The following is an 18,943-nucleotide window of genomic DNA, read 5'->3' on the forward strand; positions in this document are numbered from 1 at the left end:
ATTTGCTACACAATTTATCCTACTATGTGAACATACTCAATTTATTTTGTAACATTTTCTATTTAGTAACTGGAAAATAAATACTGCTTAAATAATACTAGCAAAATATACTTTCCATCTGTGCAACATAAGGATGTCCAATATCATAACATGGGTAGAATTATTTAAATGCAGTATTATGTAACATGGCGAAAATGCACAAACATTAATTAAAAGTGCCATTCAATAAATGGACAACAGAAGACAGAAACTACATTACAGTGGTGTGAAAAACTATTTGCCCCCTTCCTGATTTCTTATTCTTTTGCATATTTGTCACACAAAATGTTTCTGATCATCAAACACATTTAACCATTAGTCAAATATAACACAAGTAAACACAAAATGCAGTTTTTAAATGATGGTGTTTATTATTTAGGGAGAAAAAAAATCCACACCTACATGGCCCTGTGTGAAAAAGTAATTGCCCCCTTGTTAAAAAATAACCTAACTGTGGTGTATCACACCTGAGTTCAATTTCCGTAGCCACCCCCAGGCCTGATTACTGCCACACCTGTTTCAATCAAGAAATCACTTAAATAGGAGCTGCCTGACACAGAGAAGTAGACCAAAAGCACCTCAAAAGCTAGACATCATGCCAAGATCCAAAGAAATTCAGGAACAAATGAGAACAGAAGTAATTGAGATCTATCAGTCTGGTAAAGGTTATAAAGCCATTTCTAAAGCTTTGGGACTCCAGCGAACCACAGTGAGAGCCATTATCCACAAATGGCAAAAACATGGAACAGTGGTGAACCTTCCCAGGAGTGGCCGGCCGACCAAAATTACCCCAAGAGCGCAGAGACGACTCATCCGAGAGGTCACAAAAGACCCCAGGACAACGTCTAAAGAACTGCAGGCCTCACTTGCCTCAATTAAGGTCAGTGTTCACGACTCCACCATAAGAAAGAGACTGGGCAAAAAACGGCCTGCATGGCAGATTTCCAAGACGCAAACCACTGTTAAGCAAAAAGAACATTAGGGCTCGTCTCAATTTTGCTAAGAAACATCTCAATGATTGCCAAGACTTTTGGGAAAATACCTTGTGGACTGATGAGTCAAAAGTTGAACTTTTTGGAAGGCAAATGTCCCGTTACATCTGGCGTAAAAGGAACACAGCATTTCAGAAAAAGAACATCATACCAACAGTAAAATATGGTGGTGGTAGTGTGATGGTCTGGGGTTGTTTTGCTGCTTCAGGACCTGGAAGGCTTGCTGTGATAGATGGAACCATGAATTCTACTGTCTACCAAAAAATCCTGAAGGAGAATGTCCGGCCATCTGTTCGTCAACTCAAGCTGAAGCGATCTTGGGTGCTGCAACAGGACAATGACCCAAAACACACCAGCAAATCCACCTCTGAATGGCTGAAGAAAAACAAAATGAAGACTTTGGAGTGGCCTAGTCAAAGTCCTGACCTGAATCCAATTGAGATGCTATGGCATGACCTTAAAAAGGCGGTTCATGCTAGAAAACCCTCAAATAAAGCTGAATTACAACAATTTTGCAAAGATGAGTGGGCCAAAATTCCTCTAGAGCGCTGTAAAAGACTCATTGCAAGTTATCGCAAACGCTTGATTGCAGTTATTGCTGCTAAGGGTGGCCCAACCAGTAATTAGGTTCAGGGGGCAATTACTTTTTCACACAGGGCCATGTAGGTTTGGATTTTTTTTTCTCCCTAAATAATAAAAACCACCATTTACAAACTGCATTTTGTGTTTACTTGTGTTATATTTGACTAATGGTTAAATGTGTTTGATGATCAGAAACATTTTGTGTGACAAACATGCAAAAGAATAAGAAATCTTCTTGTGTCACATCCATAAGAACAAGGGAAAAGATTGTAGCTAAATGTGCCATATGATTTCAGTTGATTTGTTTCAGGACTCTACATATGTGTCACCATTAGTGGTGCACCATCTGTTGGAATGCATTTTGCTATGCACATAAATGCATTGTTTTTTAATAGCTACATATGGAGCACTGCAAATGTTCATTTTGTCCCAGAGATAACCTATACACTAACATACTGCATTGTGGCAGAAGAATACTGCAATGCTGTATTGTTTTCATTTTTCTTTCTCCCATGTCTGGCAACTGTGTAGCTCAATGGTGTTTTTATTAATCTAGGAAATAGTTGTTATGAAGTGAAGTTTCTTTATTTTGCTGCTCCTCTGTTACAGGGCCAATCACAACATTGTGATATTTTTGAGTTAGAATCCATTGAGACTTTTAGGAGTAATCTAAAATATCTGAATACTGTATAATTTTTAACATTCTGTGATCACCATCTTTTTCTCTGTACACTCTGCTTTGAAAGCTAATTAAATCTTAATTTCAAAGTAGTTCCATGAATACATTACATTTTAAAGGAGTGTTAATGTGAATAAAGTTTTTGACACTGAGTTACTAAATAGTACCAAAAGCAAAAATACTGTGTAGCAAATTATAGATTCCAAATATTCATTTTTCCACAGAATTGAAATTACAGTTGCAATTTCAATTTCTAAAATGTGTGTTGTATTAATTTAGAGATATTTGTTAAGTCTCTTTTAATTATTCTTCAAGAATATGACATTTTGTTCTAGTTTGGAATGAGTCAACTTGCTGTAGGTCATATTTGTTTACTGTGAGAATCCATCTTTTAAAGGCCGGGACTGCATGGGTTGTGCGAAGACCGGAAGTGGCAAAACAGCTGCCTTTGTGCTGCCTATCCTTCAAAAGCTTTCTGAGGATCCATACGGCATATTCTGCCTAGTTCTTACACCAACAAGGTTAGTGCCTCCTGTTCTGGTGGAGTGTAACCCTTATGGAATTGCAGACATTTGATAATTGTCACATTTTAGCCCAGTCCAGAATCAGTGATTCCTGTTAATGTGATTCCAGGGAGCTGGCTTATCAGATTGCAGAGCAATTCCGGGTACTGGGAAGACCAATTGGGTTAAAGGATTGCATTATTGTAGGAGGAATGGGTGAGTATTTAGACCTGTTTTCTACTACTTCACTACCCCTTAGAAATGGTTGATGCTTGTTTTCCTGAATCCAAATCAACTGTACTGAGTGCATAAACAAATGTTTTTGTTAATGTTTAGAAATGTAAGATATATAATAATTTTTCAGGTTAGAGCAACATGGTTGGGTGATATTAGGGTTATGATGTATGGTTTCACTCTGCAAACTGTATGCTCATACTTGTGATCATAAAGGCAGTTTTCCTGATTTTTAGCACATCGACTTTATGACTGCTACATCATCCACACCATTTGAAAAGCAAGCTCTTTTAGCATTTCCTTCCTAATTTGAATGCAGCAATTTTGAAGTTACACGCTAAATGTAAGGCAGAGTGTGGCGAGCTTATGAATTTCATAGTATTTGCAGTGGAGGTTGGGGGGCTGAAGGACATGATGATGTATATGCTGAAGAATGACAAGAAAAAAATGACTTTCACCCCTAAGGATACTTAAAACCATTGAAAGTGTGAGACAATTGGCCATAACCAGGGCACATAGTTAAAACCCAGATAACAATTGTTAAAATTGTATTTCAGGTTCAGAACACTGAAGTCTTTGTACCCCAGCTGTATTATAGTTAGAACAAGAACAACTGCTTTGGAGGAAGCTGTGTATCAACAATAAGTCCAGCCTGTTTTTTTTAAATTGTATTTATTAAAAGCAAGTAACATTCCATAAAATAAAGTCAAACTTATCAAAACTAAATTCAGTTCAAACCTCATCCAAGAGAAAGAGAGGAAGGCCAATAGCCAGAGCAAGACTTTAAGAGTAGAAACGAGGAAAGAGAATCCTTTCCCCCAATATAAATGCTTATTCTAAAATGTTTTGATTTAGATCCTGCCAGGTTTTAAAAAGTTTTGAACAGATACTCTAAGTGAGAATTAGACTTTTACCAATTTCAAATAATATATAACATCAGTTACTGCTGACTTAAAAGAGGTGGGCTAGGATTCTTCCAGTTGAGCAAGATATGTCTATGTGCTAATAGTGTAGTAAAGGTAGGGGTGGGCGGTATGACCAAAATTCTATATCACTGTATTTTTCTAAATTATCCCGGTTTCACGGTATTTGACGGTATTTTTTTCCCCATGCATGAGTGGATGTTAACCACATTTTCCACTGCAATTACTGGCTAAGAATAACCTATTCCACTGTCAAGAGTATTGTACATTGTACAAAAAAAAAACATTTTAATGTGCACACAAGTATTGATACAGTTTTGCATTGCCCCATAAAGTGATAGTTTTCAAGGGGGTGGCACTAATGGAGAAGGTATCACATTGCATGGCAGATGCAGTCAAAATATAGAACCTTTTTATTGAACAAATTTTGCAAAAACAAACTATAATTTTGACAACATATTTTCAACCATACAAAGAGGCATTTAGACTTGGCAAAATATCCAGAAGTGCTTGTCAAAAGTTGTATTACATTGAATATGTCTTAGAAAAGGAATAAATAGTAAATATTTTTTGTAAACCAACTACACTTTCTGTTAATGTTAACAATCTCTGTCTACTGACACGTTAAAGTGACTTTTTAAACAACTTTATCATCATTAAACTGCATAATATTTAATCTAATAAATAATAACAATAAAATAAATAATAGTATTATTACTGATAGTTGCACTATTACTTCAAGACTTCAAGCCCAGGTGCATTACACAGTATTCACCAAATTAAAATAAAATACAACAAGTGCAACTTGGTGATGACATCTTTACCAACTGAACCATCATTTAGGCAAACTGCATTAATATGGACCTTGCTTCAAGCTAAGCTATACTGGGAAGAAAAAAACAAACTATATGTCGAGAACAAAGTCAACATTTCCACTTTATTCTCGCCGTTTATGTTGAGATCAAAGTCGACATTTCCACTTTATTCTCATAGTTTACTTCATAATTAAAGTAGAATGTCGTAAACTAAACTTCTTCCTAAAATCAATGTTTAATCAATTACTTAATTTACCCCGTCATAAATTAATGCAGCACATTAAATGCTTTGTGTTACGTTCCCCGACCCAGTGGTTAATCACTACACGTCTTAAGCGATCACCATACAGAATCCTTTCACTTCATGATATTCCTGCTTTCTGAAAATTTAGAATGCTAAGATAAATACTTGATATCATTTTCATGATGAAATGCATTAAAGCAGGTATTACACATGCATGGTAGTGAGGCAGTAGTGCTGCTCCCTCGCAGTAAGGGGTCCCCAGTTGTATGTTCAGTGTAGAGAACTTTATGGCAGGTGTGACGAGGCTCCAAAAAACTGGATGTGTGAATAGCTATCGCATAGGTTTAACTTAAATATTGTGTGAATGTTGGGTTTGTGATCTGCTGGTCGGAGACACGAACACAGAATTCAATGCATGTTCTTCTGAGCGGGCTATCTTTATTGCATGCATGCTGTCTCTATCTGACGTAGGCTACCAAAACCCCAGTTCCTATCCTTCCTTTTTCTTTCACCACATAACCAATCACCACACGATAAACGTCTTTGTGAAATTAAAACTAGTTATAAACTTAGCCCACGGAGTGTTCAGAACTTTAAAAATATCTTCGTTATACAGCTGAGTCCAATGGCTGAAAGAGAAAAGTTATAATGTGCAATTCATTCTGTGTTAACAAGGGTGTAGTTTTTCAGCAAACAACCAAACCAAGTTTAACTCCTCAGAATAGCCGTTAAAACGTCTTGGTCACTGTGTGGTACTAGACACTTCAGCCCTGGTAAAACATCTCCTGGTCTCAGTTCCTACTTATTCACACTAATTTAAAGGCAAGAATATGAACCCAATTCTGTGGATCCATTCTGCGAGATGCCAAAATTACAGGATGGCAGTGGCAGTGTGAAGTATGCTTTCAAGGCCATTAAGGTGCATCTTTTACAGCAGCAGTAAAATAACTTTTCTAGAAGTATAAATACTCACATCACAAATCTACCAGTGTCCTGAAACTGTATCCAGAACATTAGAATGAGGGTTCATCCTTAATCAGTCACCAGAATGAGCATCTGTGAAATACAATGGAGCAAACCATTCAAAATTTAGATTCCTACTAACTAATCTGGACATATTGCATTTGTGTCGATCAGCATCACAGTATGACATTTGTGTCTCCTTACTGAGTCCATGCTCTGATAATCGTAGACGCTGGGAGCAAATTACTATTGGTTACATATACTTTATAAAGCAGACATGAGACAAATCTGTACAAGCTGAGCTCTTACACTTTTACTGTTGATTTCAGTGACAAGTTGCTGTAGGAGCCATCTAAAATGGATTAAAATCCAAGTTTGCAATTCAGCATCTATTGGAATGTATTTTGTAATGCATGTACAGTAATCCCTCCTCCATCGCGGGGGTTGCGTTCCAGAGCCACCTGCGAAATAAGAAAATCCGCGAAGTAGAAACCATATGTTTATATGGTTATTTTTATATTGTCATGCTTAGGTCACAGATTTGCGCAGAAACACAGGAGGTTGTAGAGAGACAGGAACGTTATTCAAACACTGCAAACAAACATTTGTCTCTTTTTCAAAAGTTTAAACTGTGCTCCATGATAAGACAGAGATGACAGTTCCGTCTCACAATTAAAAGAATGCAAACATATCTTCCTCTTCAAAGGAGTGCGCGTCAGGAGCACAGAATGTCAGAAAGACGGAGGAAAGCAAACAAATCAATAGGGCTGTTTGGCTTTTAATTATGCGAAGCACCGCGGCACAAAGCTGTTGAAGGTGGCAGCTCACACCCCCTCCGTCAGGAGCAGACAAAGAGAGAGAGAGAAAAACTAACAAGCAAAAATCAATACATGCCCATCGAGCTTTTAAGTATGCGAAGCACCGTGCAGCATGTCGCTTCAGGAAGCAGCTGCACAGAAGGTAGCAACGTGAAGATAATCTTTCAGCATTTTTAGACGAGCTTCCGTATCGTCTAGGTGTGCGAACAGCCCCCCTGCTCAATCCCCCTACGTCAGGATCAGAGAAAGTCGGCGCAAGAGAGAGAGAGAAAAGTAAGTTGGGTTTCTTCTCAGCCATCTGCCAATAGCGTCCCTTGTATGAAATCAACTGGGCAAACCAACTGAGGAAGCATGTACCAGAAATTTAAAGACCCATTGTCCGCAGAAATCTGCGAACCAGCAAAAAATCAGCGATATATATTTAAATATGCTTACATATAAAATCCGCGATAGAGTGAAGCCGTGAAAGGCGAAGTGCGATATAGCGAGGGATCACTGTAGTAATAAAGTGCTTTGCATTTTTTCATTCCAAAAGATGGTACAGCACAAACATTAGCATTGTTTTTACAAATCCCACACTAAAAGGCATATAAAAAAGACATAGCAACTGAATGGACACACAGATACTCAGACACTTGTACTTTATTAGGGTGAATAAGCTGTTTTTTGTCCGACTGGCAGCTGCTCTCTGTTGGACGTTTTCAGCATTAATGTTTGCAGTGCACCATTTATTGGAATATATTTTATAATATATGTAGTGTGGCAGACGGCCGGGGTCCATGCCCGGCCAGAACACCCCTTCATTATATGTTCAGGGGGAGCAGCCATGGACTGTGCAATACCTCCCCCCTGGGTTGGAATGGTGCCTCAGTTTCCCACAGGGCTCCATGGGAATTGGAGTTGGGTGCAGCCCTGTTGGGTCCCGCAGGTGCCGCCAGGGGGTGCTGCAGCTGGGACTCCTGAGACCGTATGGGCAGTGTATTCGCCCCACCCAGAAGTACTGCTGGAACACGACAGTCAACCACCCCTCACTTCCAGGTAGACTATAAAAGGGGCCAGCAACCACCACTCAATGGCCTGAGTTGGGAGTAGGAGGACTATGCTTGGAGGAGGAGGAGGTGGAGGAGTGGTAGTGCCAAAGAAGAGTGTGTTTTGGGTGCTTCATTTGTGTACTGGGGACTGTGTTGTGCCTGTGGGGGTCACGGGGAAGACGTGCCCCACAGGTGAAGAAAATAAGTATTCTTGTTTTTATACGTGCCTCTGGTGTGAGTTTGTGTCTGGTCAGGCGCCTATATAGCACCTTTTACAGTAGTTATAAAATGCACTGCATTTTTCACTCCAACAGATGGCACATCACACAATAGCACTGCATTTTCAAATCCCATACCAAATTGCATATAACAGAGACATAGCATTTAGACAAACACAAAGATACACACAGGTACTTGTCCTTTTATTAAGGTTGATAAGCTACAAATTGAAATTTGTCTCTTGTAATTGTTGTGATTTTTTTTTTTTTTTTTTTTTTTTTTTTTTTATATAGACATGGTTGCCCAAGCTCTTGAACTATCCAGAAAGCCTCATGTTGTCATTGCAACTCCAGGTCGGCTGGCAGACCATATTAGAAGTTCCAGTACCTTCAGCATTAAAAACATTCGTTTCTTGGTAAGCACAATGCAAAATGTTCTTTATTTTAGCATATTGGTTTCACTGGATTATTTGTAGTGTGAAACCAAATTGGCATTTTATTTTTTCAACACTGTAAAGTCTGTGACCTGGGTATGGCATTCAGACCTGGTTGTGTAATCTTGTGTAGCTCATATTTGGAGTTTTCTCTGTAAAATTGTATTGTCCTGAGTTAATTTGTACACCGAGACCCTCTTTTAAAAGTTGCATCTAAACAGAGCTTATTTGTTAAAGATAATGTGGATGTTCTGTAAACTAGCATTGCTTTTTGAAACCACATGAGCAAAGAATGACCAGACATTCACTGTTGAATATGGGCAGGCTTGCTGTGATGACAGGAAGTGGACGTTCCTCCAGTAGACACCAGGTACACATTTAAGCCAAACAAAGTTAGGTAAGAGTTAATCTTTTGACCTGCCCTGAGGTTACCCTGAATGAAAGGCTGGATGTTCACAGCAGAAGACAATTGTTTGAAAACATTATATTTAGCAGCTGCATAAGAGTGTACCTGAATGAGCTAATAAAGATTACTTAAGATCCACTAATCAAGTGTGTGCAAGCAAAAAAGTGAGTTTCTCTTTTGAAACTTCTAACATGTCTGCAGTAACAGTTCAGTGCACGAGAGAACACAAGAGAACAGACTTTCATAACTGTCCTCTAAATACAAAACACTGTATCAACACCATTCTGTTTTTAGATCAGAAACCTCAAATCTAAAGACTGCATTTAACGCAACATAACGAAGTAAACCTAACCGACTGTTTAAAACTGTGTTTTGAGATATGTTAGTATTTGTTTTGAGGGTGGGATAGCCTAATCTTACTGCCTAGGGTTTCAGACCTTGCAACCGTTTTGTATTGTTATACATTCTGTGGCATATGCATGCTTTTCGTGTGGATTTTACTCTGTCCCCACACATCCTTAAAAATATATATGCTGGGTTAATTGACAATTTGAGATTATCTTTGTGTGGGTGTGTATGTGAGTCCCGTTATGCATTGGCACCATGTCCAGGGCAAATCCCTGCCTTGTGCCTGAAGGCTCCAGTCCTTCCCAGCCCTGAATTTGATTTGGTTTATGTTTTGATTAGATTTTTATTAGAAAAAAAAAACAGACAAACATGTCTATTAACAAACTGTAAATAGGAAAAAAACTCAGAGGTCCACAGTCATTCAGTCCTCTACTAAGTGATGACTGATCAAATGTCAATAGTGGCACTTGGTGGCCTGATGAAGTGGGACACAGAGTTCCAAAAGAACTAAATTGTAAAAAGATGATTTCCAGAGGTTAGGTAGAAAAGAATCTGGTGATTTCAATTGAGAGGTTAAGACCATTTTTTACCATGAAAGACAATAATAATAATGCTGATAGATCAACAACATTTATTTATATACAGTAGCATGTTTCATACAAATTATGTAGCTCAAAGTGCTTTACAAGATGAATAAAGAAAAATGAAAAATTTAGAAATAAAACTAGGCAATAGTAAGTAACAAAGAGTAAATTAAGGTCAGATGGCCAGGAGGACAGAAAAAACAATGAAAAAAAAAAAACTCCAGAGGGCTGGAATAAAAAAACAAAATCTGCAGGGGTTCCGAGGCCATGAGACCACCCAGACCCCACTGGGCATTCTACTTAACATAAATGATCTAAATCAGTCCTCATGGTTTTCAGGCTTCACAGTATTGATTACAAATTATTAGAAAGAGACTTTGTTTCAGAATGTTATATAATATCATGTAATATGTCATCTATAAAAAATTCTAGCACATATATTGGGACACGAGGGCTTAATAATGAATAGAAATATTGTTGTAGATGTATTAAAAATGTCAGTCTTTACAGTTTCCTATTCTTCAGTTTGATACAAACAGAAACATTCTGACTAAAGCACTTCTATTCTTAAAGAGCAAACCATAGCAGCTGCCCTGTAGAGTAGTTTATCATGTGAACCGGGGATAACTGCCTCGAACAGAACATTATATAGGAAAACCTGTTGGTGCTAAAGTTCAAGTTTTCCAAGGGTCCCCTGAAATTGGAGTCATCAGAGGTGATGCAGCCTTCTAAATCTCAGGGTGTCCATCTGAACAGCAGACTGGATTGGGCGGGCAGCACAGACCAGCTCTACAGGTAGGGCCAAAGGAAACTCTTCTCAGATCTTTTAATATAGATGACAAATTGCTAGGGTTGTGTGGCCAGACCATACTGGCCAGTATAGTCTTTTGTCCTGTGGTTTACTGGGGAAGAAGCAGCAGCTCGCAGAATTCCTTTTGGCTGAATAAATTCATCAGGAAAGTCAGCTTTATTACATTGAATAACCCAGATTCACAAGAGACAGTGGCAGAAAACAGGATTATCACAAATGTAGAGGTCATCCAGACTAAAGATAACCATTCTGTCCATGACACATTGGTCTGGGGTAACTGTAGACCCTGACTCATTCCACCACTGTGTGTTAACAGGTGGCTACTGTGCCTATTTTTTGCACACAGGCATGACACAATTCATATATTCTTATTTTTTAAAAGTATCTAGATGACATTTAGGCACAGTTTAGCTAAACAAATGAGCTTGATGGACAGAATGATCTACTCTTGATGTCAAATTTCTAATGTTCTTATGATGTCACCTCCAGTTGTGCCCATCTAGTCATTTATATGAGACACAGTGGCACAGGACAGTATTTAAATGTAATTTTTAAATATATTTCAATATATTATAGTTCTGCTTTTTCAACTTGTGCATTAGTTAGGGTTAAATAACTTGTTGCCAGCTGAAACCCATTAATCACTGCTGTACTTACCCAGTGGAAGGCTCTTATCAATTTACTTAGTTAAATCCAGGTGGTGAGTTTTTTGGCCTGGCAGTGTAGTTTACACTTTATTTTTGAAAGTTAATTTTCCCTCAGGGTTCAATAAAGTCCCGTCTTTGTGTCCGTGGTTCCTTCCTGTATTGTTGTTATTGACGTGTAGCTGGCAATTTTTTTTGTCTCCCATGAATGTCTTCTCTTTGTTACTTTTAATGCCATTACACGTTCCAAACATGCACAGTCTATATTAATTGGAAAGTGTCATGAGGGCCTGTATGAATGAGTTCAAGTGTGCCAATCATTAACTTGTCGTATGTTTAAGTCAGTTCATACCTTACATTTGATTCTGCTGTGGCTAACTCCAGTTCTCCATGACCAAATAGTTCAAAAAGTAAACTGAAAAAATTGATGAATCACTAAGATAAATTGTATTATGTGCCTTATTCCATTGATTAAATAAAGTTTAAATCTTTCCAAAAATCTCAAAATGCCCCCTCTTCAAGATGAGTGCATAAAACAATACTTCCATTTCACTGGTGCTTTTATTTAAAGTGACTTGCATAGTGCAGTGGTTTTCATGTTTCCACATTTAAAGTGCTGGCCAGTTATATGACTAGGAGAAAACACACAATCCGTCTTATTTATAGTGCCTTTCTTTAGTGTGCAGTATCCCAAGGCAATTTATAGTATAGAGGCAGAGTACTGTTCCCAGATCCTTCTTATTGTTTATTTTTTTAACAAAAATAGATCAGTTGATTTACTCAGGGTTATGCATGGGGTCAGAGATACATTTATATAGTGCTTTTCTCACTACTCAAAGCACTTTACATAGTGAGTGGGGTGCTACATCAGCCACCACTAATGTGTAGCAATCACCTGGATGATGTAACAGCAGCCATTTTTGTGCTATAGCACACTCACCAGACATTAGCTTTTAGGTAGTGAAGTAGTGGGAGAGAGAGCCAATTCGAGACGGGGTGATGAGGGGGCTAGAAAGACTAGGCCATGGAGGGCATTTGGACATCGGGATACACCCTGCTCTTTACAAAGAATTCCCAGGGGTCTTTTAGTACCACAGAGAGTCAGAACCTTTTATGTCTTATCTGAAGGTTGGCACCATTTGTACAGCACAGTGCCCCCATCACTGCACTTAATTGGAGCATTGGAATCCAAATTCAGACAACAAGGTAACCACCATTGCTGGCCTCACCAACACCTTTTCCAGCAGCAGCTCAAGCTTTTCCTTGATCAGGGGTCCTCAATCACAATCCTGGAGGGCCGCAGTGGCTGCAGGTTTTTATTCCAACTAGTTTCCTAATTAGAAAGCAGTCCATGCTGATAATAAAACTTGGTATTGAACTATTTAGCTTGTTAATGCTTGCATTCATCCAAGAGCAATTTTAATTGCACTGTAGAGTTTCTTTCTGTGAGAACATTATCCATGTGTTTTGTGGACCAGAATAGATTTAAACTTAATGGTCCTTCCAATTCCCCTCTCATTCATTTCTAAACATTTTTATCACAGATACTTCATGGTAAGCATGTTAGCTGGAGAGCTGCTGGTTTTATTGGTTATCTGCATCTCATTATTAACTAATACCTGATTAAGAAAACAGGCAAAAATTAAAACTTAAATACAGCTACTAAAATCTAAAGTAAGCAATTAAGGGTTCTGAATGGTAACAGGCAAGAGAACTAAAATTAAGCCCAAAAAACACATTGCTTTAGTAGTAAATAAAAGGATTCTAATTAAGAAATTGTTTAAAGTGAAAACCTACAGCCAAAGCAGACTTCCAGGACTGTAATTCAGGACCTCTGATCTACAAAGTAACTCAAATTTGTCTTTGAGGAATGAAGGCACTAACAAGGCATAGAGTTAAACATCAACTTTCATTATCAGCAAGGACTGAGGTCTAATTAGGACACTGGCTGGAATGAAAACCCGTAGCCACTGTGGCCCTCCAGGACCGTGATTGAGGACCCCTGTCCTAGATGGTCTCCCATCCAAGTACTGGCCGGGCCTGAACACGCTTAATTTCAGGTGGATGATTTGATCTGAAGTGCATGTGTTATGGCTGTTTACATTTACAGGGGGCCGCTTTGACTTCCATAGTCACTTATGCCATTAGATCAGCTATAGTTGGGTATTAAGGAGAATGATGACAGTGGTTATAAAGAATATAAACATTATAAAGAATGGAAAATCTTTGCCTGTGAGTCTCATCAGAAGCAAAGTATTTAGTGTGAAAAATTACAGACTACTGTGGTGGGTTGGCACCCTGCCCGGGATTGGTTCCTGCCTTGTGCCCTGTGTTGGCTGGGATTGGCTCCAGCAGACCCCCGTGACCCTGTGTTCGGATTCAGCGGGTTGGAAAATGGATGGATGGATGGAAATTACAGACTATTGGTTTGCATGAAACTTAAACTTAATATAGGTCTACAATCTAAGTCACTGAAATTTTACCAGTATATTTGTAGAAAGCTCATTTTATATCCCGTTTCTTTTGTCTTTGTTTTGAGTACAAGTGAGACAGATGTGTGGATAAGCAGCCCTAATTAAGAAAGAAGTTAATTTACAGACACAAATTTAGCATCGCTTAATTATAACCTGCAGCTGTTCTCTAGCACTGTGTTCATCATTTTTAACATTGTAAAAATTTTTATGCCCACATCCTAAAAACACACTGTGCAACTGTGAATATACAGTATATGTGCGTGTGATTGGCCGGCACTCCATCCTGGGTTGGTTTCTGCTTTGCACCTAGCCTCCAACTACCTTGACCAAAAATTGGTTTGCGTGGGCTTGAGAATGCAATGTTTACATTTTTGAAGGTAAAGTGATTTTTTTTTCCTGAATTACATGATTTCATTTGGTGACAGACACTTTGCTAAGTGGAATTGAACTGTATTTATTAATTTTATAAAGCAATGGAGAATTGCAATTGTAGCCAATAAGTCAGAAGTCTGAACTTCAAATGAAGGTACTCAGTCTATCCTGCACTTAAACTTTCAGTTTTCCTTTCCACCCCTGACAGTTTCTCTTCAGAGCTTAATTTGTCTTTTCACAGGTTTTGGATGAAGCAGACCGTCTTCTAGAACAAGGGTGCACCGACTTCACCAAGGACCTGGAAGTAATCCTAGGGGCTGTCCCTGCCAAGAGACAGACTTTGCTCTTCAGTGCTACCCTGACAGACACTTTGCAAGAGTTGAAAACTATTGCTATGAATCAGCCGTTCTTCTGGGAGTCCCAGTCAGAGTAAGACAACAGTGCATAGGGCTTCTGAAGGGCTCTGTTAATGTTACATACGCTCCATTCATATTACAAGCCTAATTGTTCAATTTCAATTTTGTTGCTCAGCTTGAATTTGCCACAAAATTGTTAACATTCATAACTACGTACGATACAAGTGACCTGCTGTATCTAACTGTAATGTAAATGCATCTGTCAACTGAAACAGCACATATGCTTACATTGATCCAATTGTGCATGAGTCAATTGGCATCGCCAACAACAAAAGACATCATATTTGTGAGACAACTCATGGTATTAAAACTGAGAAAATGGACACACTAGTGAACTCCAGGCCTGGAGGGCCGCAGTGGCTACAGGTTTTCATTCTAACCCTTTTCCTAATCAGTGACCTGCAGTTTTCACTGCTAATTAACTTTTTCCCCATCACTTTAATAGCCCTGTTAGAAGAGTTCAGCCCTCTGAATTGATTTCTTTCTTCATTAAATGACAGCCAAGCAGAAATGAGATGTGAAACGAGCTGACAGATGACCAGCTAAACTGGGGTTTCAAACTCCAACCGATTTCACTCCAATCACTTTCTTAATGAGAAGCCAATTCCTGCTGTTAATTTAACCTGTTATTTAATTCCTTGGCTTGTTGCTGCTCTCATTCTGCCGCAGCACGCATTTCGAAAACTGTTCTTTTTCTGTTCTTTCTAAGAGCACCGTCAAAATGTTTTGGTGACCTGAGAGATCAACCTTACCAAGACCATCACCTCTCTTTAATTTCAGATATTGTGTGATGGGCACAGGGGAGCTGGTCATGTGGTGGCTTGTTTTGTGTCTCATGATTGTTTGGCTGCTAATTAAAGAAAAAGAAACAACTATGGGGCCTGAGTCAAGTTAATTAAAAGAAGTAATCAGCAGCAAAAACTGGTCACTAATTAAGAAGATGGTAAGAATGAAAACCTGCAGTCACTGCGGCACTCGAGGCCTGGAGTTTGCCACTCCTGCACTAGTAGGTAGTTTATGCATCACATTTTACTCTGGAGGACGGGAAACAGTTTTTCAGATGAACATGATTGGATTTAGAAGGCAAAAAAAAAGCCAGACGACTAGCTTTTGATGTTTTCTCAGATATTGCTGCCACTGCTGCAAGATGTGTGGGTACAAGGAAGGAACCAGCAGTAGTGGGGCTGATACTGTCAAAGCTGTAGCTCTCCTCCATAGCTGTTTAGCCGTGCTTATGAAACCAGCATGTGGCCTTTGCGTACAGGCAAAAAAAACACATTAATTCCAATCTTACCATTATCCTTCATGTCACATGACCACTAAGTGGATACATATCCAATCTGGGACCACATATGAAAAGTGACTCAAATCTGACTTTAAAAATATCAGAATTCTGTGTCTTTGCAGCCCTGAAGGCATTAGATTTATGTCACATTAAGACAAAAATCGGATTTGAGTCACTTTACCTGGTAATTTGAAGGCAGCCCATGATGTCATGTAGTGCTTTGTTTTTGGAGCAGTGTGCAACTTTATTTCCTACTTGTTTGCCCCATATGACTTATCTTTTTTTTTTTGTCTTCTGCCCTAATATCTTAAATATGTTCAAAATAAGCCAGTATTGTGTGGTGATTATCTATTGCCTGAAGTTTGAATGCTTCCTACTGTCCTTTGGGAACCTTCGCTTTCCTTGTAGAGCATTTTCTCATCTGTTAAAATGTGAACTTGTGTTAGGTGAAGGTTATGTTCTTCAGCAAAATTACCAGCATTGTTTTCATCCCTTTTGCAAAATGTAATACTGCACGTTAAGCAGAAATGACTGCCTTCTGGTACTTTGAGGTGTTTGTGCCTTCTACCTCACGTTTTGTTATTTTAAGTATATAGGTGGGGTGATCAAGATAGTTTAAACCTGAGCTATCAGGTCAGTGCTGAGTTTGTAAGTGCCTTTGTGTCCTAAAATTTGTGTGTAGTGTTCTAGCATTTGTAATACATAGCATTTGTGTTTCTTGTTTCAGAACAGATCCAACATGGCAAAATGATGGTGAAAACCCCAAAATTAAATATTGTTCTGTCACTCTAGACAACATTATGTCTTTAGAGATCTATTCTTGCATAGTCTCCTACATGTCATAGTCAAGATGTCTCTCTAAGATGACCCATGTTGTTGTTGGCCATTGAATTAGTTTAGTGAAGAAAATGTTTCCTACCATGGAGTGAATTGTAATGGAGAAATTGAAGAGTGATGGTGCTGAAGATAGCGGACAATTCAGGTGTTTGTTATTAGTTAGTTGAGTCCATTGTTTGTGAACAACTGCATAAGCAAAGGTCTGCCTCACCAAATCCAATGTCAAAAGGAAAACCTCAAAGTACAGTGGAACCTCTAGATACGAGTTTAATTTGTTCCAGCACTGAGCTTGTATAGCGAATTTCTCGTATCTAGAACAAACTTCCCCATTGAAAATAATGGAAATCCAGTTAATCCGTTCCGCACCCCAAAAATATTAACATAAAAATAAATTTTCCTAACAAATAACACTGATAAATAATATATACTGTAGTCTACCTTTAATAAATAACACTGGTAAATAATATAACTGATTATTAAAAGAATCAAAACAGGTGTCCAAAGTGCAGTAGAGCATTCAATAAATCTTTAAATAAATAATCCTTAAAACAGTTGTGAAGTGGAGGTTTAAAATACACAAGAATAACAATCCTTTAACACGAGGTTAAAACGTCAACAGGAAGCAGGCTTTAAAAAACAGATGACAGTCCCCGGTGCTTCTTCTCTGTTAGCGTCTCACCTGCGGGCTCTGCAACATGCGAGACACTCTTAATGCAGCTGACCTTCTCTACACTGTCCTGCTTCAGCAGTTTGGCTCGCCTGTTCAGCTCACTGTTCAGCTACACGCGAGCCAGCACTCGCTCGCTCTCCCGCACCGACTTCCTACTGCTGCTGCTTCCTGCCTCCTCCTGCAACCTCCGTTCTCTCTCCTCTCTTTTCTTTTACTTCTTCTCCCCCTTAACCGGCTCGCGCTTCTCTATACATGCGGGGAGGACATGGCAGCTGCAGCCCATCAGCCACAGGAACAATCATGGATGTGGGCAGTTTCCCACCTGTGCACTTAGGTGAGAAACGCAGACACCGCAGATCGCTCTGCGGCTCGCTACTACTACCACGCCCCCTCGCTAAGCCGCGAGCGATACCCACAGCCTGGCTCGTGGCTCATTACGCGAGCCAATGCTCACATTTAGATCTGAATTTTTCGCTCATACTTTCCTCGTATCTTGAATTTCTCGTATACAGAGGTGATCGTATCTTGAGGTTCCACTGTAATATATTTTGATTGGGAGAAATTTTAGTAAGTGTTTTATATCTGTGGATGAAACTTGGATACATCATGATGACCCATAGTCCAATCAGCAATCAAAGTAATGGCAGCGAAATTCAAGATTCTGTGCCAGCAGAATTTTGTCACAATTGTTTATGATGTTGATGGTGTAGTCCATATTGATTATATGCCTCAAAAGGCCCATATAACTGGTCAGTGTTCTACTGATTTGCTGAAGCAGTTGTAGCAATTACAGTTGGTATAGAAAAGAATTAACCCTCTTCAGAATATTCATGTTTTATTGCTTTGCAGTCTGGAATGAGACAAATATTTTTCTAGCTGTATTTACTCAATATAACTTAAAATAGCCAAGTGAAAGAGATAATAGCAACAGTTCAGAAAAAAAATAAACCAATCACTGAGATGGTTCAAGGATCATCCCCTTGTAATGTCAATCAGGTCTCCTTTGCACACCAAGCAAATGAGATTCTACCTGTCATCAGTTGTAATCATTCTAATTAGGTCAGCATAAAAACAGCTATTCCTGGAGCATTCCAGTGCTTGGCAGTGCAACTGAAAGCAAACAAATCAACTGTGGTTGGCAAGGCACTGACAAAAGATACAAAAAAAAATTCAAAAGGCTTTATCAATTCCTAGGAGCACAGAGAAGTCCATAATCAAGAAGTGGAAAGTTTTGGTACTACTAGGACACTTCTGAGATAAGGCCGTCCCTCCAAACTGGATAGAAGAGCGAGGAAGAAACTGGTCAGAGAGGCTACCAAGATGCCCATGGCAACTTGGAAGTAGTTACATGATTTTTTTGGCAAAGAGTGGCCATTGTGTGCATGTGACAACAATTTCACAAATGTGGCTTGTGTGGTGGTGGTGTGTGGGTTGCAAGAAAAAAGCACATCCTCAAGAAAGCCCACATTAAGTTTCAACTGAACTTTGTCAAAATACACCTTGAAGATTCAAAGGCAGAGTGGAAAATGGTGTTATGGTCAGACCAAAATTGAACTATTTGGCCTCAATGCCAAACACTACCTCTGGTGGAAAGCCAATACAGCTTACCATCCTAAGAACA

General features: G+C 38.9%; 1 protein-coding gene across 1 annotated transcript in view; it reads left to right on the forward strand.

The window, feature by feature from the left end:
* The window catches only part of ddx49 (DEAD (Asp-Glu-Ala-Asp) box polypeptide 49), a 38,348-nt gene that overhangs the window by 8,265 nt on the left and 11,140 nt on the right, over window positions 1–18,943 (forward strand). The window contains exons 2-5 of the mRNA XM_028816162.2: window positions 2,690–2,813; window positions 2,926–3,011; window positions 8,336–8,457; window positions 14,356–14,543. Coding sequence (XP_028671995.2) covers window positions 2,690–2,813; window positions 2,926–3,011; window positions 8,336–8,457; window positions 14,356–14,543 — 520 coding nt within the window. The remainder of the gene's footprint in view (window positions 1–2,689; window positions 2,814–2,925; window positions 3,012–8,335; window positions 8,458–14,355; window positions 14,544–18,943) is intronic.

The sequence above is a fragment of the Erpetoichthys calabaricus genome, chromosome 12 (assembly GCF_900747795.2).
Source record: "Erpetoichthys calabaricus chromosome 12, fErpCal1.3, whole genome shotgun sequence".
NCBI lineage: Eukaryota > Metazoa > Chordata > Cladistia > Polypteriformes > Polypteridae > Erpetoichthys > Erpetoichthys calabaricus.